General features: G+C 43.2%; 1 protein-coding gene across 2 annotated transcripts in view; it reads right to left on the bottom strand.

Annotated features, from left to right (window-relative positions):
• Positions 1 to 2,020: 2,020 nt before the first annotated feature.
• Positions 2,021 to 25,839, bottom strand: part of NOS1AP (nitric oxide synthase 1 adaptor protein) — a 768,603-nt gene continuing 744,784 nt past the window's right edge. The window contains exon 12 of one of the 2 annotated variants that reach the window (XM_069232106.1): positions 2,021 to 3,212. In XM_069232106.1, the coding sequence (XP_069088207.1) occupies positions 2,657 to 3,212 (556 nt within the window). In that variant the 3' untranslated portion in view covers positions 2,021 to 2,656. The remainder of the gene's footprint in view (positions 3,213 to 25,839) is intronic. The other variant, XM_069232105.1, reaches the window with a different exon arrangement.

Here is a 25,839-nt window from a genome sequence, read left to right on the forward strand (position 1 = left end):
GGGCAGATCTAAAAAGGTGGTGAATCATTTATCCCATTCTTAAGAGTACTGTGCCGCTCTATTCCCTAGATCATCTATTCTACAGAGAGTAATTCCATCAGAATACCAATTTTTGGTGCACACCAACATAATTTCTCAGTGGACTAGTGAGAGTGCTGGGTTTGTCAAAGTACTTGCAAGAGAGGATCATATGTAACTTGCGGTGGAGAGAATCAAATTCAATGTGAATTGACTCTCAAAGTCAAGTGGCTTACACAATGAGTAGCATAGAGTTGAGTAATAGTATAATAATAATAATAATAATAATGTATTATATAATAAAGTGTGTTATTAGTGCTTTATAAACCAAGTCATGCACAGCAATATAAGGCCAATGTTTTATCACTGTTAAATTAGAGCAAACATGAGTACTGAAGACCTAGGCCTATCGTGAGGTTTGAAGAGACTCTTAATAACCAATCTTTCATACAGAAGTACAATGATGCACACACAAATGCCCATCGGACCTCCTTACTCCATTTTAAAACAATGGCGTGGATCATGGACCGTAATCCTCCTTTTATGAACCGTGATATGCAGATAATCTACAAACTCTCTCAAGAGCCCTATGTTGGCTTCTTTTGGGATATGTTTTCTACTGCCCCTAACCCATACACAATGTCAAAATCTAATTCCATCCTTCGCCATTACGAAAAGGAGCCCTTAAGACTCTAGTCATCCAATATTTTGCATATTGCTGCACTCCCTCCATCTTCAAGAAGTAGTACTCAATTCAGTCCAGATGCGTGCTAATTTATAGGTCAATTCTAGCAATCCTTTTGTCCTCTATAGTTTTTACGGTGATTAAGAAACTGGCGTGCATACGTTCCTCAAACCTATTTCCACACAAGGGCTACCATTGGAGCACAACACTATAGTCCATGTTTAAAAATACTCTATCATTTGAGCAATAGTGTGACATGTTGGATATTACACGTTTACATCCCTCAGGAGATTGGGTCTTTTAAAGAAAATGACTGAAGGGGCAATAGTAGGTTAATGTGGCATTGGAAGTGGGCCTCGGATCATCACCAAATGGCTCTGGGTCGAGACACTGTGCTCTGTTCTGTCAAATGAATGTTTTCTTATGCAATGGAGAGCAAATCTAGGCACATGCCCATTTTATCTTAAATGAAGCTATTCGAAAGTCTCCATACATTTTCATCTGAATCATCCTCATCTCCGTGAGCTGTGCCATCTTGACTAATGCTTGTTTTGAAAATAGCTCCATCAATGCATGGAGGAGGCGATACTGCTCTCGTGATTCCCTAAAACTTTCAACAAATGCATGAGGACCACAGATAAATGCACAGCTTAAGGGCAAAACGCACAAAGGTCCTTTCCAGAGTTGTTTGTAGCCTCTGATAAAATTCAAGATCCAATTCAAGGGCATACAATGTGGATACCAAATACATTACCAGCCATGACGTGTGCGCCCAAACTACCACAAAGCTCTTTGAAACTCGAAAGTCCATTTGCAATCTGAGGATTAACTATCATACACCAGTGGTCATCTGAATTCCGGGGCCCACTATGACATCCACTTGACAACCACTAGGGTGAACATAGTTGTGGAAATGTCTGATACGGTTTACTCAGCCTTTGGCACACAGACGGTATTCACAAGAAGAGATTAGCTGGGCTCCAAATCTCTCTTCTGTGAAGACTCAAGTTGGTCAATGTTTTATAGTACTGAGGCTGAAAGGAAGTATGGTATGCTCCTGACAGGTGATGAGCACAGGCCACCAGAGTGTGTCCGCGATCCTCAGCGACAGACTGCTGCAAGACACTAAATGGGGATTCATGAGAGGGTGTAAACACCTACATTCTACTGGTGATCAATACATACACCTAGAAGCTATCACTGATTAAATAAAAACACCAGCTCCCTGGTTATCACTTGACATGATGATACGCTCACCCAAAACCACCATTTCTTAGCATAAACATATCGCATTTGTCAGTGTCATTTTTTTTTTTTGCATCATTTTAAGTAACTTCTATAATAATTAACATTGCCTGAGGTTTGTCCAATGCCATTTCCCTGGAAAACATTTCTGTCACAGCCCAGGCCTTTGCGATGCTTCACACTGGGGCTTCTCCCATGGCTTTCAACATTTCAGAAAACGTTTGGCATACTTTTACTAGCCATTTGTTCACCATAATCATTTCCATTCACTTTTGAGTGCTTTCTCGGCCCATTCTACAGATTTGGTAAAGCTTTGCTGTCAGGAAACTGACTACTTTGATTGCATAGTTCACTTTTTTCTCGGAGATGTCAGCACTGAACAATGGAGTCCTAATCAAAGGAAAACATTGGGGCAGTGACTTGAAGCATGGAACAAATAAGAATGCATCAATGTGAGGGCGAATCTGGGGAGAAGACAAAGAAAGAATAACAGGTTTAACACTAACAAATATGGCATTCACAAGGAGACTTCCAAACAGCTTTGGAAATGGCTGCGGGTGTTGACAACTACCTCGATAGTGAACAATAAGTTGTTGGTGAGGGCATAATCTGAAGACACCTACAAATGAACAGCCAAATACGACAGAATGGAGGAACAGTAGAAGCAAAAAGCCGTATTTTAGGACAGAAACACCCTGGACCGCATCTTTATTCGAAAGAGAGCAGATCTGGGTGGGGCCCCTCGCTATCCAAGGCGGAGTTCCTTAATGCACTAGCAAGCTCCTCCTCCGAATCGCGGCAGTCTTCGTCCAACATGCTGTCTTGACTATTGCTTATTTTGAAGATCTGCTTGCCAGAACATGGAGTGGATGAGATCGCCTTTTCCATTGTTTTATTTAGCTTGGCTACATTATTTTTGTTGATAAGATCGGGCACAGAGAGGTCACTGTGCCAAAGGTTGTCTCCATTCTCCATCGGCTCATAGTGGTTCGTGGATGGAAAGCTCTCCGGGGTCTCCTTCTGTACCTTCTCGGGGCAGGTTCCAGCAACTGGCGAGAAGGCCTCCTCTTTGGCAAGCTGCTCTTGAGGCTTAGCGTGTTTTTCTGGCGAAGCAATGGGTGAGACCTCTGTGGACTCTGGGCTGCTCACGACTGGGCTGGATGAGATCATCATGTCTTGGGTGGTCTTCAAAGCTCTAGGGATACGTTTCCTAGTTACAGGCGGTGGTGGATCAAGTCGGGGGAAAGTCTCCAGAAACTTTGACCTAAAAGATACAACATAAAATTGTGAGTTTTTTGGGGTTCGAAACATTCTCTTTTTTCATTTTTATATAATATATATATAATATATATATAATTTATTTGATATGCATTTCTAATAATTAACCAGTACAATAAAACAGATAGCGGTATTTCGATATTCATTCCTCCTACTGCAGTGGGTTCAGGGCCCACACCTAAGGGCCCTTTGCTCCAGTGCAAACATCAGCGATAGGCTATTTATTCGCCACTTCACCTGCAAAGCGTCCATGCTGGTTTTATTCACCCCAACACTTGAAAGTGCTTTTGGGGACATCCCCTGAATATATACATTAGTAATTCCATTACTCTACAATAGTCAGTTTCAGTCTTCCCTTTGGTTAGGCTTGTAGCTTCCAGCTGTGTCCAGCCGTGAGAAATATCTTGTTTGACTAGAATCAACCCCACTCCCAAGAATGTTCTTTCATACCTACTGAACTCCAGCTCCTCTAGGATGTTCAATAGAACTGTCTGGGGGATCAGTGTAATACTCATGCCACAGACTCTGGCTAGGATGTGAGTAGTTATCCCCCAGTAGGATGTGATGACATTGCAACCCCATATCGTATGTTAGTAATCTCCCTCTTCTGTTAGGCACCTTAAAAACATGGCAGAAGAGTTTCCTTTTATGTGTCAGAGTCTGTCTGATAAAGTAAACTTGATGTAAAAACATGTATAAGTCGAGACCTCGCTCAGATAGCAATGTCTCTAGGTTCCATGAGAACATTTTGTCACTCAGTGCCATCTAGAGGACCTAGAGCGGGTTCCCATGCTAGCTGGAGGGCTTAAAGTGTTTCAGAAGTGCAGATAATCCATGATCCCTTAATGCATGCCCTTGTCCCTCTCGCAAGCTCTTAAGTGGTCAGTTTTGCTTGTAGTGAGCTAAAATCTGAAAGTGCCTCCACATACACCAGGTAAGGAATGATAGCATGTCTAAGATGTAAACTGGAAAACTGGTTTGGAAGAAGTCCAAATTCCTTGCGGAATTCGGTGAAGGATTTCAAACCATTGTGAGTTGTATTTTACTTTTATTTTAACAACTACAAAAGGGACCAGAAACAATGTTATGTAAACTTTAAACTGTGCAAGGAAATGGACAAATAACTTTACATCATTTTGCTACTTAAGAGCTAATTAGTTTAGAGCGAATGCCATTAAAGTGTTGCACTAGGGAAACCATGAAGGAAACGTGTTTCATATTATTCTTGCTGTCCTTACATAAAATTAAATGGTGAAAATAAATTTTTCCCCAATCTAATTTTCAAACATGAAAAATGGGATGACACTGTTTGAAGACAAGCCATTGTTCATATTTTTGTATATTTCTTCTGGGTGTGCTTTATTTACCTTTCGTGTATAAAGTTATCTATGGTCCCTCAATCCATTTCCTCTATTTTTTTTAACCTGGTGCTAAATTTCTGTAGTATAAATTGGAACAAACCAGCATTGTGTATTACAACGCATAAGTAGTGCAAAATACGTTTGCCCGATTTTTGCATTATTGCAAGGATTCGGTAACGTGGCTCCAATTTTAAACGTTTTTCTAACATATTTTTTGTTGAAATCTTTTTGTGGGAGAGTTGAAAGCACAAATGGTGAAAATTAGCATCAGTGAAATTGATACGAATGGAGAGAAAAAGAAATGCGTAGAAAAGAAGCTATTGTAGTGAAAAAAAACGAATACAAATTTGGCAGCATCTCTTGATTGGCTGCATTAAGTACCCAGTACTAGCATAACTTCTTTCTGATAATGAATAAAAGTAAGCACATTTGTCAACTTTTTTGTTGCACACTGCTTTATACAGAGGCATATTTATCCAATACTTGTTCAAAATAACGTGAAGAATTCTGCAAAAGAAGTGGCCCTCAATTGTTAAAAACACTTATAGACGTCTAGGCTACGATGGAATCAACCGAGGTATAAAGCAACACACTTCTTTCGTCAAGAGCCATGAGTGCTAAAAAAAAAACACACCTTAATAAAATATTCAACTTTCAAACTTAGGATGTAAAAAAATTATATTTATCTTCATCCATTTAATTAATGAAATGTGAGATTGCAACATTCCAGATTCTGAAGCCAGTTTTTTTTTTTTTTTTAAATAACAGGTTAACTTGTGCTGTACTTAAACATGGTTTATCACGTTCTACAAAATGAGGTGTCTGCAGAAAATGAGATGGTGAGGAAATGAACTTTGGTACTGTGTAGAGAGAAAGTAATCTTAATTTACATGAGTTGAACACAGGCAGTTGAAAGCTACTGGATGGAGTCGAAGCCGGTGTTATAGCGCGCCTGGATGAGTGTTTGGGGAAGGAGCATTAGTTGTGGGTCTTATCAGAGGTGAAATTAGAATCCTAAGTTAATGATGACACTAGGAGGGGCGGTACACAGTAAGGAGAAAGTTGGCGTGGCAATAATGGTGACTTGAGGGATTCTCACACGGTGGTCGGTGCTGGTGCGCTCTTAGACATCACAATAGAGGGGGTAAAAAGCTTTCCCTGCTCTGCAAACCACACATTGTGGATAAGAGGTTGCTGTGGTCCATTGTATCAAAGGTAGGGAGGGTGCCAGGAGGCGCTTCTGTGGAGAATCTTGGGGAGAGGGGTTCACAGCCTGCCACAGGAGCTGGCGTCATTTGGAGACAATTCTCTCCAGGTTTTGAAAAGAAGAGAGAGGGGTGCGGTTATATGGATGTTAAGTCAGCCGAAGCCTCCAAGGACTTCTTGTGGCTTTGAAAACGCAAGGAAGGCCACTTGAGAAGAGGGCTGTTGTAAGTGCCAGACATGGTGGAATGGGTCTCCTTGGAAAATGGCTTTGTGCCTTTATAGGGTAAGTGGTCCGCAGAGAACAAAAGGGGTTGAATGAATGATGCAAAGCTTCTATGTACAACACGTGGAGCCATTTGCTTGTAAGGGTTCTCGTTTGGTGGGGGAACACCCCTAAGTCTGGGGTTATTCAAGGACTTGGTTGAACGGCCTTAACACTGCCACTTCAGCCTGTCTGAGGCAGTGCTCCTTGCTTTAGTAGAAGTTCGAAGATTAAAAGCGGTGAATAAATAATCCATTAATGCTCATTTTTTTGCAGTTTTTTTTTCATAAAGTGAAAACTTGGCCGAAGGGCAATATAGAGGTTTACAGGACAATCAGATTACTTTACAATTTGAGCCGATACTAAGATTCGAATCTGATTCTAACGTGGGCAGCTCTGCTCATTAGGCCACATCTGCTCCCCTGGTTTCCAGTGTATGGAATCTATTCTCATCATTTGTTTTGGAATTTATAACGAGAACGGGACACATTCAAGGATCTGATTGACAATTTAACTTTAGGTGTAAACCCCGAGTGCCAGTCTGCAGCACCACCTGATTGTTGTATAACTGTGAAGGAATCTTCCTCAGCTAAGGCCTGGTGTTCACTCATTCTGCTGAACTAATTACTACTAGCCATGCCACCTTTTGTGTTCATTTCAAGACGATACATTTATCCATTAGATCAAAAGGTTTGTGTGCCATATTCAGTCACATTTCAGAGCTGGCGTCCTACCTAGCGTTTTGCAGTGCTTAATTTGCAACTAAAAACATGCCGGTGCCCAAGCTGCTCCAGTTCAATGTTCGAGGGCAGAATACTGAAGCAGCGTAATTCAAAACCCATCTCAGACCTCTTTAACCCTCTTACAGCCACTCCCTGCCCCTTCAGATCACTCTTGCAGCTTTCTGCTCTCTCCCTTTGTGACGCTTTTTCGTTTTTCTCTTCTTCCGCCTTTCCCATGTGTGTCTTTTGCTCGCAGTAAATGCCTTCAAAAATAAGTGCGGTGCCCCGTACCGGAAACCACCGGCTCAAATTAAGCCCAGCAGTTTTGTTCATTACCAGAAAGCTTTGAAGCAAAAGTGTCACACACAAAAGCCCAGTGGGTTGTTTTTTTCCTTGTATACGTTGAAAACCGATGTAAACCTTTCATGTCTTTTTTAAGAGCGTCTAAGGTCTATTTTTCAGATACTTTAGTTTCAGAAAAAAAGCCTTGAATTGTCTTTTTTCCTAGTGAGTGATTTTACGACCTTCCGACTGAAACCGCAATTAAACCGGGAAAAACGTCATGCAGCATCCATATGCCACAGATTCAAATGTTGTCCATAGACTACCATCTAGTGGTTGAGTTTGATTTAGTTAGTGAGATTTTTTTTTAATCACTGCTCCATTAGCAATGTTTCAAATGGGCTTTTTCTATAACATTCAGTGCTCCACATGCGCCGTGCATTAGCCCCAGTTTAAGTTTTTTTTTTTTTTTTTTTCGCTATCGGATTCCGCTGCAGTGGTGAAAAGCAGGAGATTTCTAAGGGAAAACTATACAACAAGGATGGTATCGCCTAAGGCTGCCACTTTAACAAGAGAAATATTCCGGCCATTTGTTGTTTTAAGAGTTTGCAAAGGCCTGGACATGATACTAAATAGGACATTAAACCAAATCGCGTGGATCCTTTTGTAACATTCCTTTTCTGGCTTAGTTGACTTTTAATTATTAGTCAGAAGTCGTTAACACAGCACTAGAGCGCATTTAAAAGTGATACTTATTTATAATTACTGTTAGACGTATGTACAGATAAGGACTAAAAGTACTGGCTTCATGGGATTTTGCTCATTTTAGTACCGGCTGGAATATTAAAATACCCGTGGAGCCGATAGAAAACGGTCAGGTAGCAACCCTAGCATCAGCACAGGGTGACAATGTTTTCTGAACAGAAAACTAGGACGGCCACAGACAGAAGTAGGATCAGTGCTTAATTTAATTGGGAAGAGGATGTGGCATAACGGCCAAAGATGTCTACTTTGGAGCTCGGGATCCTTGTTCTAGTCCTGGAGTCAGCTCAAAATCCTGTGATACTGGACAAATCACCTAATCGCCCAGTGTCTTTAAAAAAATAATAATAATAATTAAAGGATGTGGCCTTCTGTAATATAACTGGTGCTCATGTAAAACACTCCAATACCTTTAGGTCAAGTTTGCTATTTAATAATGCAAAAAAACAAATTACTAAACAATGAGTGCAGTTGCCCAAAGGTCTGCTCAGACTTTGTCGCTATTAAATTGAGGCACACCAAACACTGTAATGGCTTAGATCTACCTAATTCCAGGGATGGTTCTTCTTTAATAGCGGAGGAGCATCGCTCTGCCTGCGGCGAGCGCATATTAAATGCCATTTTATTTTGCCCTTGGACTGTGTACAGTGCGAGCATGAGGGAATGGGATGGGGCTGAATCCTGCAATTGCAGGAACACTGATGTCCATTACTGTGTGCATGACTGGTTGGCCAGCTGTCTAGCTATGGCCAGCCCAACATGCGCACTGTAGATCCAGCAATCCCCCAGCTGTCAAACAGCTGGGGGATTGCTGGACAGGCCCCCAGCTTCAAAATGGGCACTGGGTTAGCCTGCTCCCACTAATCCTGGAGCTGCTCTCATGCATTACCTTTCAGGCCACCACTGCCTAATGCCTTTTTAATCTGTCACCAGACCCTTCTTGCCCATTATCTCTCTAATGCAGGTCCCAGTTTTATCCCTTTGTGACAGTTTTTTCATCTCTCTGTGTGTTTTCTTTCATCTTGCTCTAGGTAATGTCTGACTCAGAAAAATAATTGCTCGGATCCAAAACGGAGTGCCGACGGCCCCCTAAGCGCTGTGTGGGACAAAATAATGACACCCACCAGGCACGGTGAAGGTGTACAATGCAGTACCTACCAAGACAGACGAACTACAGTACCACAACAAACCTATTAAAAAGAGACTACATGTACACAAACCTAGCATTTTTAATTCTGTGTACTTTTTTCCATTTCATAAAGATTAGACTAGACCAAGAAGGATAGCAAATATTTCAAATTGTCTAACATGACACACAAAAAGCATAACCCACTTTGCTTTGCATTCTGGAACTTGTGGTTCTGTAGTCATAATGATACAAGTCTACCAGTACCCCAAGGCAAAATAGGAATGGATAAGCCTCAATGTGCATTTCCACTTGGAATAAAAATACTACATTCAGGGCCTCTTTGTGCAGACCTCTGAAACTAGATGAAAACTCTGCCTCTCCAATGCGTTGTGATGAGACCCAGAGCATGCATGGCCGTGGCTGATGCCCTCATGTGTCACTGATTCATCCCTTTTAAAAACCGGCTGTGCTGCATATCAATGAGGTGAGGTAGATCAGTGAAGCAGATACCATGGCGGCAGTCAGTCAACTGGCCAAGGCCCTCGGAAGCAGGCGTACAGAGGAGGCTTGGCCCGAGGGAGTTCCAGATACCACCCGGGCCGTGGCCTCTCATCACTGAAGGCCCAGAGAAGCGCCTGTTGGAATGGGTATGTGGCAAATGTGGCGTACACCCAAGGAACGAGACCTGTCCAATGCCACGGGGGCTGCAAAGGTTTTCCCCTTCCCTGCCTCTTTGCTCGCTTGAAGTGCGGCGCATTGCTGACCGATCTATTAGTGGAGGTCGCCGGAGCTACTTTATGGGGCATAGCAGCATATGCGCCTCTACCTCGGTGTGACAAAGAGCCCGAAATTAGCCAACAAGTGGGGGATCTGCGAGGATTTGCATTACTGGCACTCACTTCTTGAAGCTGTGAAAATCCCTACAGTGTGCAGCAGACCTGCTGCCTAACGAAGAGTCACTACACCCCTCCAACCGGACCCACCTGTCTACATCATGTGCGCCCTCCGATGTCGCCCAGAGAATGTCCTAGGGTGGGCTGACGGCGCCTTGCCTGCTACCCCTGCTTCTCTGACCTTGCGGATATCCATCCCAATGAATGAAGGAGCTCTGCATTCCTGAGACAACACAGCTGTGAAGTTGCCACTGTCCCCACTACCGGCGGGAGCCTGCCTGACCATATAGCTAAGGTGAGCAGGCACGGACACTCCCACCTGGCTTTGAAGTAGATGGTATAACACCCACCCCCACATACTGGAGGAAGCTGGATGAGTGTCCTTAACTACCATGGGCATCCAAATGTCTTCCCCTAGGACCTATACCAGCTGCTAAAGCCCCGGAGTGGCTATCTACCAGACACTCCCTGGGTGCAGCCTAATCCAGCGGGGCAACCGTAGTGAAGGACACAGACACGTTGATAAGGTTAGAACTGTTCATGCAGCAGTGTGCTTGACCCCTTGAGCGACTGATAAGCGGGCTCTGCTGTGCTGCCTGGCCCCTATCATCTGTTGCAACTGCGGATCGCAGAACCATAGAGATGGGACGCCTGAGCTCCATGGGACACAGTACCACCTCATAATCCAGACCACCCTCAGCGAAAATGGCAACATCATCAACTGCAGGAAATCACGAAGAGCATCCTACCTCACTGGAGCATAAGCTAGACGCTGTACTTCTAGCCATTGACGTCACTGGAGACTAAAATAGCCACTGTCACATCGGACCTTACCTTTCTACCTGCAGACCATAGGAAACTAGCAGACAAAGCTGCAATGGCAGAGCAAAGCATTGCAGCACTGCAACCCAAGACACAAAGCTTGCAGTCCTCACTGCAAACACTGGCAGACTGTGTACAAATACTATGATTATCTGAGGACACAGAGCAAAGATCTTGGAGAAATAATATGCGCGCAGTAGGTCTGCTAGAGGGCACAGAGGGAAGAGACCCAGTAAAGTATGTGGAGACCTGGCTATGGGACCTTCTCCCAGCGATGGCCATTTCACACTTCATTTCTCCTGAGAGAGGTCACGAGTTTCCACACGTAGGCCCCCAGCTGATGCAAATCCACTGCCAATGGTGATTCACCTTCTTCACTACTGTGACAGACACAGTACTGACGAAGACGTGGCAGATGGCGGAAGTAAAGGGTGTTGATCCCAACATGTTCTTCACAGATTATACTGCCACTGTCCAGTGTCTCTGCTTATACTTTCTTGTAGTTAAGTGCTGTCTATGCGAACTGGGCCTCAAATACTCCCTTCTTTTCCCATCAGAGCTGCGCATGGTTGCATAAGGTGCCACACACGTCTTCGCCACCACAGAGGAAGTGTGGAACTGGCTAGTATAATCAGACCTTCAAACCAACTGTTCCCCTCAACCGGAGAGAAAGGGAAAGGGGAACCCTGCCCCAGCACGTAACCAGCGATGATGCAATCGAACACGACCTCATAACATAACATAACATAACGTGCATTTGTTAAGCGCACGTTCACCCGTAGGACTCTTGGCGCTGAATAACAGATGTTTATTGTTACCCAACTCAATGGTACTTATTTTATCGACCTCAGAACTTGGATGAAAGGCTGAGTGGACCCGTCGGGATTTGAACCTGTGACCATGAGATCAAACACAGGCCCCCTACAGTGGACACATTAGTCCACTAAGCCACCAGACCCGGCTCAGACATTTTGCAGTTCCTCTGCTGTCCCTAACTTGGAACAAATAACTGCAGAACGTCACAAAGCATTACAACAGGTGGCCACCGTGATGGACATCCATCGCTGCTCCAGTCTAAAAGCCCTGGACTCCCGCTCATCAGACTGAGAAAGCTTGAATGCTACCTGGCCCTCTGTACAGGATTCGTTGGCCCCCCTGGATATCACCCCACAGATTGTGGATACGATCATTTAACCTGATCTCCACCTGCATCTTTTAAAAGACACACCTTGGCACATAACCAAAGCCGCATACCGAACTGCCAATAATCTCCATTATACTCATGGCCTCCATAAACAATGACCAGGCCAGACAAACTCTACACACAATGGATGGCATGGGGTGATTCTTGCACGGTGAACTATGCAAACTCTGTTCACTCCACACTACAGGTGTTGACTTTCATCTAGTTCCCCCCACTGTGACAAGTTCTTTATACGGTTTGGGTAAGCACCTGTTCTAGTGTACTACTCTTTTGGTATTGACATGTTCTTGCTTATTTATAATAATGTTTATTTCCACCCCCTCATGAAGCTCTTTGCTAGGAGACCCGAGACACTATGCTCTAAACCCCCTTTTGCTCTTCCCGGCCCAACAAATCTACTCCTAATTTAAATGACACAGCACACACGTTGAACAACTACAAGAATCACATCTGACAGTGTCAGAAGCAGACAAACTCTAAAAGAAATGGGGTGGCATGGTTTACTCCACAAACTACTCTTCCTATGACTGCGGGGTACTGATATGGATCCGTTCTGGAACCCCACTTACAGTGGAGGAAGAGGTCATAGATGACACGGGCTGTTACACATTCCTTAAGGGGAGGTTAGATGGCAGGCAAATACTCTTTGGCAACATTTATGCCTCTAACACCTATCAAAACCCATTCTTACAAACACTAAAGATGGTACTCTTTCGATTTGGTGGTCTCCCCTGGATACTAGGGGGTGACTTCAACAGTGTCTAAGACATGCATCTGGACCGCACATTCCCGCCACTGTCCTGTACCGCCACACCCTCCAACGCTCTCGCACTGACAAATTGGTTACCTCCATCACTGGTGCCTAAGATATATGGAGGCTCCATAACGCCACTGCCATGGTGTATTCTTTCTACTCAGCCCCAGAGTCCGCATCCATATGCTGACCTGCACTACCTAGCTTATACACATTATCATGCAGACAGACTATCTAGGCCAAACACATTCCCATCACAACCCTCAGTATCTGCACTTGACTGCAGGCCCCCTCCCTCCAGTCCCCACTTGGGGGCCACAGCCCACTGTCCTTGAGGACCTTGCATTCCGTACCTCTGTGGGCCAAATAATCAACAACTACTTTGATGTAAATATAGGCCTGACTAATGCACGTTCTGTGGAATGGGACTCCTTCAAGGTGACCTACCATAGCCACTGCTTTGGTGCACACTTGGAACATGCGCAACAAACTGGACAGAGGTGTGCGACACTGAGCATTAGCTTCTACACTTTGAAATGGAGGTGAGCAAAATCCCCAAAACCTGCCGCTCTTAGTCAGAAAACACAAAAATCATCCAGTTCTTCTGGAACGACTGAGGTGTTTAAACAATACAGCACACTCAGCCAAAGTACATGCACAAGCAGATAGAGCGGACTTTGATAATTTGCCAAGAAAGACCACAGCATCCTATTGCATCGCTCCATTCCACTACTAGCTTACTACTTAACATGCAACACAAGATACACAAGGCATTCTACCTACATTATAAAACACTATCAATCCAACATAGCATCCCCATCTGCTATTGACTCATTCTTCTCCAATAACACCCTTTGCCTGCATTACGTGACAAACCGATCATGCTAACTGAAATCCAATATGCCATCCATGCCCTAGCTAATGGGAAAGCCCCTGGCCCAGATGGGCTGCCAGCCGAGTTTTGCAAAGCATATATGTCACTCATCACGCCCCACCTACATAAACTTTATAAGGAAGCCCTCACTGTAGCACAACTTCCTGATACACTTCGAGATGTCACGCTAATCTCACTGGCTAAGCTGCATAGGGACCCATCAAGCATACATTTGTACAGGCTGTTGGCACTGGATTAAAAAATATTAGCCAAAATCATAGCAAAACACTTGGCCCCTCTGATCCCTGCTTTTGTGCATGCCAGTCAAAATTGATTTGTACCCACCCACACCACGACCCTCCATATAAGGCATTTTTCCGAGTCAAGAAATATATGCCCCTCCATTGGCCACAGGCGTGATTACCTGGTTCTCGAATTAGAAAAGGCATTTGACTCCCTGGAGTGGTAATTTCTAATCAGTGTCTTACTGCGGTATTGGCTGGGACCACAATTTATACAGCTGATGAGGCTACTATACACATTACCAACGGCCAGAGTAAAAACAGGTCCCTTTCTTTCAGACTCTATTGGGGTAGAGAGAGCCACAAGACAGGGATGCCTCCTCTCCTCTTCAGCCATGGAGCCACTAGCTGTTGTGTTACGCACAAACAGCCGGAATTGGGCATCTATCTAACACTGCAAAAGTTTGGAATGTGTCCAAAGTCAGGAGGCTATGGCTCTTATTCCCCTCTTGGGCCACTCTCCCGACACCACAACCCTTGCTGTTGCGTTTGGCATACAGATGCAACAGCAGATATTTATATCTTACCAGAACAATGATTCTCTTTGCGCCGGGTATCCCCCATTTCGGGAGGCCACGAAGTCCTCACGTCACTACATTCACAGAATTATCACTTTGGCATGATGCAGGACTTTATGACAATAGTACACTCTATCATTATGAATCCCTGATAGAAAAAAATGGGCTGCCCCCTGGCGGCTTCCTACTTTACAGTTCTCTTCAAAGTGCATTGCAGGAGGCCTGGGAAGGCCTGATGCACAAACCTCCCGTTCACCTCACCCTGCAGTACCTATACATCTTTGGAAGTGGGAGACACCAGATGTGTTATTCAGCCGACTCCCTGTGACAGGAGACGTCCAGAGCACATACTGATGCCAAATGACCGCGCTGTCATTTGTTGAACGCGGATCTTATACACATGTTATGGGCATTCCCATGCTTACACCTCTACAGGCCTATCATAATCTGCTGGTTGTCTCACTGTGTGAATTGCATTATATTGGAGAACTGAGATACCTGTATCATAGGACTCTTTCGTAGAGACAAAAAACAAAACTAAGTGCTGATTCCTTGATTTGGGCTTTATATTGGTTAATCGGCTTATCACTCGCCAGTGGCGCTCATCCAACTCCCCACATTACAAAGGGTGGCTACAATCCATGGGTGTCTGAGTGCAAGCACAGGGTACTGCCCTTCACCGTGGAGACAATCTTGGTCCTGTTAGCTAGGGCATGATCCTGGCCAACCTTCATACACCCACATCACTAACAGGTGACATGTCGGAATCCTCCACAGTACCTGGAGTACCTAACGCATAGCAGCAAACCTACCGGACACCCCACTGGAAACACACCCCAGCCCATTCCACCAATGACATTAATGACACATTTGCAAAGTTCCTGTCGTACCGGTTGACGAGCATCCTCAACATCCATCCAGACTTCAACGTAGCCGACTCAGGGTATTATAATCAATAGCCTTTCCCTTTACACCTCCCACACCCTCTTCTCCTCTCTACTGCTCCCCTTATGCTAGTATTCCCCTACCCATCCTCCCTTTTCCCCTCTTCCTTAGTCTCGCTTTTCTTAATGGTTCCACGTTTCCAAGCTATGGATATTGTCTGTTTTCCAATGGTTTGAATCTAACGCACCATTACCAAGTTTGCATATGCAACTATTTTGATACGGACACTGCTCCTGGTACTAAAAAACGTAAAAAATTACGTACATACTATATAGAACACCACTCCAAGCCTTCCTTTCAGTCTTCTGCTTCACACACCAGTAACCTGCAAAGTGTAAGCCTCTTGTAAACATGTAACAAGATGTGATCCGTGTGTTACTGTTAAGGTACTCCTTACGTATGCATTCTCTTCGTAATAACAATACTGAATTGTGTACTAAATGTGACTGAACAAACTACAAACAATAACAACAACAATAAAAAAAAGATTCAAACCAAAAATCAATGAGGTGAGGCAGCACAGCAGCAGGCTCTTTAAAAAATCTCTAGAAATACAAGAGTTGAAAACCCTTTTTAAAAAAAAAAAAAGAAATCTTTTGTTGAGAATGTTAGTCACAGTTGGCAATAATCCATCAGATTTTTGTATTGTGTTCAAGTCTATCCATTGATTCAAAGTTCATAATTGTACTGGAGATAACATAAGTGAACAGCCGACACGTGTTTCGCCCCATGTGGTGCATCCACCTAGGGCTTTTTCAAGGCTGTAAATAGTAAGTAAGAGTAAATCAGAAGATGATTCTTCAAGTACGATAAGAAGTGTCAGTGAAGACCATGCAAAAGTGTACCCCGTCGTGCAAGGTAAAAATATTTAAGAACAAGTGAGCGCAAAAGAACCCTGATAACGGGAGAGCCACGTTAAATGTGACTCTGTTTAAATACGGTGTATAGGTGATGAGGCGCGAGTCCTACTTCTATTTTTATGCTTATTTTCGTCGCGAGAAGTTTCCCCTTTCATATACATGATGAAAGGGGAGAGTCTCTCGTTACTCTTGATTGTTCTGTGTCGGGCGCTCCCTTGGCAGACATGTTTGTAGTTCTGAAAAGTGTAACAGTGAGTCCTTCTTCTATTTTACGCAAGAATTCCATACAGAAAGGTGGCGGCCTTGTTAATAGTTTTGAAAAAAAGACGTGTTGTTTATGAACAATACTAGGACTGCGTTCGCGTTAAAGCGAGTAGTTAATTGGTATATATTATTAAGGATCCAACATAATAGCGTGAGCAGGTGAATAGATGTATGAAAATCAATAGTATTGAAAGGGATATAATCCCATGGGTAGTACTGAAGAATGATGGAATAAATCAGTTGTGACAGTATTAATTAAAAGTGTATGAAAGGTATGTTACAGGTCTAATGATATGAAAATTAATAAACTAAGTAAAATATGTTCATAGGATGTTAAATATTGAAAATGAAAGAGGAAAAATAAGAAAGGTGATTGTTACATGAGGCTCAATAATGAGGAACAAGATCTTGAGGAGATCGTGTATCAATGAAAAAAGTGCCAAAAACATCAGAAGGCACATGAATTTAAACAGATGGTTAATTGTACATGTTACATCTTGAAATTAGTATGGTATTTACAAAGAAGAATATATAAGATATCCTTATGTTCATTGTATAATCTAATTAGGTTACCTAAAACATTTGCATAACACCATGATTGTAAGAAGACAATAATTCTATAGTGTTGACATTACATCAAAATATAAGTGATTAAATCATCAAAAGCAATCACTTCTGAAGGTTATAAAATTGACCTAATTGTTGTAACCAATAGTGCCATTCAGGATCCTCATTGAGACCTTGACGTACAGTATCAAGATGGATAATAAGTCTACTTTCATTCTGTCGTAGTTCAAGATTATCTCCTTGAGGATGTTGTTTGAGTTGCATTAGGCCACTGAAGGTGAAAGAACGTGTGACATTTCACAAAATGTTCAACTAACGGGAATTTGACGTTATCCTTTTGAATGCTCGCCGCCCTAAAAAACGCCAACCGCGAACACCACCAACGGATCCGCACCGCCAAGCGCGCCCACTTCACCGAACGCATCAACAACAATGCCCACGACTGCAAAGAACTATTCGGCATCGTGAAGGAACTCTCCAATCCGAAAGCCAACTCCAACGACATCCCGCCCTCCCAGAAACTGTGCGACGACCTCTCCACCTTCTTCCACCAGAAAATCACCACCATCCACGACAGCTTCATCACCGGTCCACCGCCAGACCCCACCCCCGACGTCTCCTCCCGCGACTGCCGCCTCACCGCCTGGACCCACGTGGACGAGGCAGTAACCATAGCAACCATGAACACCATCCACTCAGGCTCCCCCACGGACCCCTGCCCCCACCATGTTTTCAACTCAGCAAACGCCACCATCGCCCCCGAACTCCGCAAGATCATCAAGCTCTCCTTCACTTCTGCCACCTTCCCGGACAGCTGGAAACACGCAGAAATCCAACCCCTCCTCAAAAAACCCAAGGCTGACCCCAACGACCTCAAAAACTTCCGTCCGATCTCTCTCCTCCCTTTTCCAGCGAAAGTCATCGAGAAGATCGTCAACACTCAGCTCACCCACTTCCTCGAAGACAATTCCATCCTGGACCCCTCACAATCCGGATTCAGACAAAACCACAGCACTGAGACCGCCCTCCTCGCCGCCACAGATGACATCAGACATCAAATGGACAACGGCGAAACCTCAGCCCTCATCCTCCTCGACCTATCAGCCGCTTTTGACACCGTCTGCCACCGCACCCTACTGACCCGCCTCCAGGAAGCCGGCATCCAAGATAAAGCCCTCCACTGGATCTCATCCTTCCTCTCCGACAGAACGCAGAGAGTCCGTCTCTCCCCTTTCCGCTCCAAAGCCACCAACCTCATCTGCGGCGTCCCCCAAGGATCCTCCCTCAGCCCCACGTTGTTCAACGTCTACATGGCCCCCCTCGCTCAACTGGCCCGCCAACATCATCTCAGCATCATCTCCTACGCCGACGATACCCAGCTCGTCCTCTCCCTGACCAAAGACCCGCTCACCGCCAAAACAAACCTCCACGAGGGACTAAAATCTATTGCCGATTGGATGAACAACAGTCGCCTGAAACTCAACTCCGACAAGACGGAAGTCCTCATCCTCGGACGCACTCCCTCGGCCTGGAACGACTCATGGTGGCCCTCCGTCCTCGGACCCCCACCCACCCCTGCCAGCCACGCAAGAAACCTCGGCTTCATCCTGGACTCCGCCCTCACCATGTCCAAACAGGTCAGCGCCGTCTCCTCCTCCTGTTTCAACACCCTCCGAATGCTCCGCAGAATTTTCAAGTGGATTCCAACAGAAACCAGAAAGACGGTGACCCAGGCCCTCGTCAGCAGCAGACTTGACTACGGCAACGCACTCTACACAGGCATCCCAACCAAAGACATCAAACGCCTCCAACGTATCCAAAATGCCTCCGCCCGACTGATCCTCAACATACCCCGCCGAAGTCACATCTCCCCTCACCTAAAGGAACTCCACTGGCTCCCGGTAGACAAGAGGATCACCTTCAAACTCCTGACCCACGCTCACAAGGCACTTCACAACACCGGACCCTCCTACCTCAACACCAGACTTCACTTCTACACCCCAACACGTCAACTCCGATCCGCCAACCTCGCCCTCGCCATCGTACCCCGAATCCAGCGCAAGACATCCGGCGGCAGATCCTTCTCCTTCCTCGCCGCCAAGACCTGGAACTCTCTCCCCACATCCCTTCGCCAGACCCAGGACCTCCTCGCATTCAGAAGGCTCCTCAAGACCTGGCTCTTCGACCGATAAACCAGCAGCGCTCCCCTCCCCCCCCCCCCCTCAGCGCCTCGAAACCCTGACGGGTACATAGCGCGCTTTATAAATACTATGATTGATTGATTGATTGAATGTTACAATAATGTTCTTGTATCCGTATTTTAAGTGCTCTAGTTGTACTTCCTATATAGGCTTTGTTGCATGAGCATTTGATAAGATAGACTGTGTTGATACTTTCACAATTAATGAAGTCATGTATCGTAAATGGTTGGTCATTAATGGTGATTGTTTTTGTTTTCGTTAGGCCCAATTTACAAATGGAGCACTTTGTACAGGTATAAAAACCTGTGGGAAGTCGCATGAAGTTGTGACTTGATTTTTCATTGTAAAAAGAAGAACAAAGTTTATCTCTGAGATTGGGGGATCTCTTAAAGCCAATTTGTGGGAAACGAGAGATACATTGGTTGATTGATGGATTATTGTAGAGTAGGTACCAATGCTTGCAAAGTAATTTACGAATAAACTGATGGCCATTGTAAAAATGTGTGATAAAGCGGATCAGCGTCTTTTGAGCAGTTGTTTTTGTCTTGTTAAGGATAACATTGCGATCCATTTTAGAAAACTGTTCCTTGGTGTTTTTTAAACTCAACATGTTATACCGTCTGGTAGACAGTTGCTCAATCATTTCAGAGGAAACATTTTCATAATCCTTTTCGTTACTGCAATTCAATCTGGCTCGTCTGAATTCACCTGCTAGAATATTATGAATCATACTCTGTGGATGGCAACTGGAGGCATGTAAGTTAGAATTAGCTGCTTTGCTCTTTCTATGAAAGCAAGTATGCAGTTTGTCATTATCAATATACAGTATAAGATCTAAAAATTCAATTGTGGTTATTGAATTTTGATATGTTACATTGATGTTCCATCTATTGGGCGTTAGGGATTGTAAAAATTGGTGGAGTAATGATTCTTGTCCCTGCCAGATAAGAAGAATATCATCTATGTAGCGACCCCAAAAGATGATGTGTCGAGAAAAGTGCTCCACGTCATCATTCCAAAGCCAGTATCTTTCTACTGCTCCCATAAAGATACATGCATATGGTGGCACAAATTTGGCTCCCATCTCTGTACCTTGTAGTTGTAAATAATATTGTCCTTTAATAATAAAGAAATTATTCTTAAGGTAAAAAGATAACATTTCAACGATCATCTCATTACGTTTTTGAAAGTGCACTGATCTTGTTGATAGGCAGCTCTTGACCGCTTCAATCCCATCTTGATGTTTAATCGAGATAAATAAGCTGACTACATCTATGGTAGCTAGTATGTAGTCAGGTTGCGATCAATATTTTGCAATTTCTGCAATATATCCTTAGTATCTTTGATGAAGGAAGGTAGATTATGCATGAAAGGTTGTAATTCAGAGTCTATAAGAGTGCCTAAATTGGAACAAATGGAATTGATGCCCGAAATGATAGGTCTTCCTTTTGGAGGGAACCCTCCTTTATTTATTTTTGGTAAGAGGTATAGTGTGGGGGTATAGTAGGATGTCGAATAAAAAGAAAATTACTTTCTTCGAGGGTGAGGATTTTTTTGGTGCACCAATCATCTAATAAGGTTCTAAGTTTTGCTTGAATTTCCCTTGTTGGGTTCGAAGGAAGTTTTTTGTAGCATGTAGTGTCCTTGATTTGTCTATAGATTTCTTTCAAGTAGTCGCTTTTGTTAAGGAGAACAACATTGCCTCCCTTATCTGCTTCCTTTCTAAGAAGAACATTTTTATTCTGTAGTTCTGTAATAGCCTTTATTTGGTCAGAGTTGATGTTGGATGGGAGGTAATGTTTTTTTTTTTGCATATTTGCAATATTGTTGGTCAAGATCCTCCATCATAGCTGTAAAGAATAGGTCTATGGCATTGCCTGCAGGTAGTATAGGAGTGAAAGTAGATTTAATTGGAAGGTCAAATTGTTGACAAAGTGTTGTATCAATATTTAATGCTTGAGCTATTTCGGTGAGGGATTGGTCTTGTTCCCCTATATTGGAGAGATTGGTGAGCAACTGTATCGATTCCAAATCTTGAATTGTAAAGTTGCTGGAAATTTGTTGTTGCTGAGGTAAATTAGACTTGGGTTGTACGGAGGCGAAGAAAGACTTGAGTTTGAGTTTGCGAGTGAATTTGAAAAGGTCTATCTTGGTTTGAACTAGATCCCAGTGATGAGTGGGGCAAAATGAAAGGCCCCTGCTTAATATCTCACTTTGGGGTGTCAATAATGTCAGATTCAATAAATTAACGATTAATTCTTGATTTGTTCTCTGTGTCTGGCTTCCTTGCTGCGTGCTCTTGTCTGTATACTGAGTAATTTTGGTTCTGGTGTTGTAGTATTTGGCAGTTTTGTATGGCTGTCTTGTGCTGTACCAAGACGATGTCTTCTGACTTCCTCGTAAAAATGTACTGTTGGTTTATCAGATGCGTGTGTACTTGTTTCTTCCGGACATTCTATTCCTGAGGAATCTTTAGATTGCCAACAATTCACAAAATTAACCTTATTTGATGAGTATTTTAATGGTATGATATCTTTGCATTATAATTTATCTGATTACTATACCTTACTAACTCACGATGATTATTCTATAAACTGTGCAGGGCCAGAACTCTCCCTATCTCTTTACTGGTTCTTGATTTCTTATCTTCAATTCATCACGGATTTCTCTCATTCCTCAATATTTCATCTAGGTATTCATTCCAAAGTATACTTTTTTTTACGGACGCTATATCTACACACCTTCAACTAGATCCAATCAATATCTCTCTCTCTCTCTCTCTCTCTCTCTCTCTCTCTCTCTCTCTCTCTCTCTCTCTCTCTCTCTCTCTATATATATATATATATATATATACATATACTATTACCTTTTTCACTAATCCGCACCATTATCAGGGTTCTTTTGCTCTCACTTGTTCTTAAATATTTTGACCTTGCACAACGGGGTGCACTTTTGCATGGTCTTCACTGACACTTTTTCTCGCACTTGAAGAATCATCTTCTCATTTACTCTTGCTTACTATTTACAGCCTTGAAAAAGCCCTAGGTGAATGCACCACATGGGGCAAAACACTTGTCGGCTGTTCACTTATGTTATCTCCAGTACAATTATGAAGTTTGAATCAATAAACAAACTTGAGCACAATACCAAACTCTGATGGATTATTGCCTATCTGTGACTAACATTCTCAACAAAAGATTTCTTTAAAACAAAAAATATTTAAAAAAAAATGACCTAAGTGGGTTTTCAACTCTTGTATTTCTAGAAGTTTACTTACCCTGGGGAAAACTGGTCCAAACCCCAACAGTCTAATCTTATACTGGGCCTTAATTATTGGAAGGGAGCATTGGACCTTGACCATATATATCAGCCTTCTTTAAAAAATCTAGTTGTCCCTGGTGAGAAGATGGTCATTGGAAATGTGAGTATGCACTAAACTGTAATTAACGTGTGCTCTCACCCCGGCCTTTCTCGAAAACTGTACTGATTTATACTAAAAGTATAGGTACACTGGGGCAGTCTTTGAAAACTTGGGACTGTCTGGACAAATCGAGGAGATCTGATCACCCTATGATCATCAGCACCACGCTAAGAACGAGTTTTTCTGGAATGACATTGGAACATGTTTCACATTTAAACAGCTGAGGCACAGAACAGAAAAAAAGTCTATGTAAGTTGTTTATAGGTTGCAATTGTTGCTTACCACAGACCGCCTAGGATCCAATTTTCTGAGCAGACCATATAGCTGCAGGAAATCAAGCACTGTGGAAAAATTAAGCCTAAAACCCTAGTTTTGTATACAAAATGACAATCATAGGTTCTCTTCAGCTACACCTTGTCCTCATTGGAGGCAGCTGAACTTTAAAAGAGGTGGGGCATTACAGGGATTAATAGTACATTACTGAGCCTTCCTCACCTTTCTCATTAAAGGTTCTTTTTTTTTTATATCGTGAACCTGGCCCAAGGGCGCTGCAGCACTGTACACCAGAACCAGACTCTGTGCCACATTTTATTTTTTTATTTTTTAAGCCTAGGGAGATTACTTGATTAGCCCAGATTCACAAGATGTTGAGCCAAGGCCTCATGTTCCAAAGTCAACAACTCTAGCTACTAGACTACTTATCCTACCCTTCTCCAGATATGCACAGACTCACAAAAGAAGACAAACACACACACACACAAAGGATGCGCCCTTTGACACATTTTGGCATTCACTCACAAGCACTCAGTCAGTGAACTATCCTTTGATATATGCAACAGCATCATGTGGCGAAAGGAGGGAGCAACAGGCTCCTTTCAGAGCAGCTATGCAGTGCTGTGCCTCAGCAGGGTTCAGAAGACACCACTGCTGTTTACAGCCCTCTGGGCCCTAAATCCTGCTAAGAAGGGGTACCAATAAATTCTCCATTTACCCTTCAGGCCAACTTGGCACTGCCTAGCTTTTTTTCAATAGTTTCCTGAGTTTATGTTTCATTTGAAACAGTGATACTCAAAGTACGGCCCAGGACCTGCTTGTAGCCCTTCCTGATTTTTACATGTGCCCCCTGGTCGTCAGCAGCACTGGGCTGCTGTTTTCTTGACTCAGCACCAACATTGAGAAATGTGTTAAATAAAGGACAGGCATTTATTTAGAGGTTAACTGAAGTCAAAGAAAGGAAGTAACTTAGGTGACCTGCACCACTTAACTTTAGTAAACACCTTTTTTAAAGGCATCTTGCAACAAAAGTGTGAAAATATGAAACTCTCTCCAAATTTCAAAAACTGTATTTAATTTCCATTCAGGAGCATATCACCTTAGTATGTAAGGTTCTATCAGTGGATTAAGAAGTGTTGTTTTTTTTTAATGTGATACTTTCCAAACATGAATTTAGAAACCTTCATACTTCTACCCTAGTGAGGCAATAATGCAAATAGTAAACTAAAAGGCAAGCCAGTTCTTACGCACACCCTCTGAGTAGCCTGGGTTGCTATTATACATGGACAACAGTATAGTTCAATAATAAAAAAAACAGAAAAGCTTCTAAACAGCGCACATTCTGAAGTCATATATTTCAAGGACCTGTTATGGGTGATAATAAATAAAAAGGAGAAAGGGTGAAATAAAACAGTTGCAAAGAATCACACAATTTGGTCAAGTGGGGAAGCCGGGATTGATATCAGGTTTTCTAATTCCACAATGTGCAATTCAACATTTAGATAGACACGCTTTGCGTCCCCTATGACCACCTTACATTCTCATCCACAATAGGCTGCCACCCTATTGACATCAATGCGGCACTCAGTCACACCACGCACCAAAACTTTTAGCCCCCTGGAAAATGTTTGTGAGTACCCATAATTTGGAATTTGGCAGCCTTCTCTGGTGACTAGGATGCAGGAAATCTAAATCTAACCATTACCTGATCCACAAGTTTCAAAGTGTTCAAAATAAGTATCTGCTGAATCTTGCCATATTTAATTTTCTCACACTCTGAAACAGTTGTTCTACTATTCTTTACACAAATTACCCAAGCATTATTTTGGAGTGGCATTGGGATCCATTTCTTTAAAACCCTTGAAGTCCATCATTACGTGCATCCCTTGTCTATTCCACCATGGTAAATGATACTGATCTGTCCTATGGCATGGTGTACAGAACCTGTCATTCTGAGGTCTTTAGGTTTACTTCTTCCATAATGCATGCAACCTGATTTCTTGTGGTTTTGTGGCAAATTAATGTTACAAACTTGATAGTTGTCAGACAATTGGAACCAACTATTGGGACCTGGAAAAAACTTTGGAGCATTTGATACTGGTCTCCCCGTCTAAGAAATTTAAAAGTACAAACATTTTCCACATGTATTATCTTGTAGCAATTAGGCAGTCCTTTTTTAACGCCAAAGCACTTTATTGGATGGGTAGCACACTACACCATGGCGAGTGCCTGGTTATATCTGTTGCAAACCTAAATTGGAAGCAATTTGTGTCTTGCATGGGTGACCAGAGAGGTGTTCTTATCTTTCTTTGAATGAAACATCAAGTAGTGTGATGGAGTATGTCTGAGAGGCAGTTTATAATATTAGCTAGTTGGCAGGTATGAGCTACGCTGCAGGTGGCATATTACCTTTAGGATTTTCATTATGCATTCTACTTCGTTTCCCATGCTGAATGCATCAGTTGGGTCAGCTGCTCTGTAAACTCTTAGGAATATAGCTGAGAGGGACAGGCAGAGGCAGGAGGAAAGGGAAAGCGTCATGGAGCCAACTGGATGGTCTGCATTACGCTAGGATGCATGGGGTATTCGGATAGAGGACTTGATGGGATCTCCAGTCTCACTGTGACGACTTAGCCGTACCCTTACATCTGCGTAGGTCTTCGAGGAGTCGAAGACTATTAAAGTTCTGCTTTGGCAATATACACAACTCTAAATGCTCAGTCCTTGGGATTATAAATCGAGCCACCCACTCGTTTTTTAATGTGGTTTTCTTTCATGTTGTGAAGAATTTGTCTGCCAGAAGTAGCAAGTCGTGGTTCATTGCAGTGTAGAGAACTGAGGCAGGTGCTAGCTAAGTGTTCACAGCTTTTCGGAATTTAAGGTGGGAAGAAGTTCTTATGTGGGATGACGGAGTTCGAACTTCACAGTCTGAAAACAGAAAGCCTTGAAACATGGTCTCTGTCAGCCACTAGGCCCAGTTGTAACATACAC

This window comes from Pleurodeles waltl, chromosome 4_2, assembly GCF_031143425.1.
Source record: "Pleurodeles waltl isolate 20211129_DDA chromosome 4_2, aPleWal1.hap1.20221129, whole genome shotgun sequence".
Classification (NCBI taxonomy): domain Eukaryota; kingdom Metazoa; phylum Chordata; class Amphibia; order Caudata; family Salamandridae; genus Pleurodeles; species Pleurodeles waltl.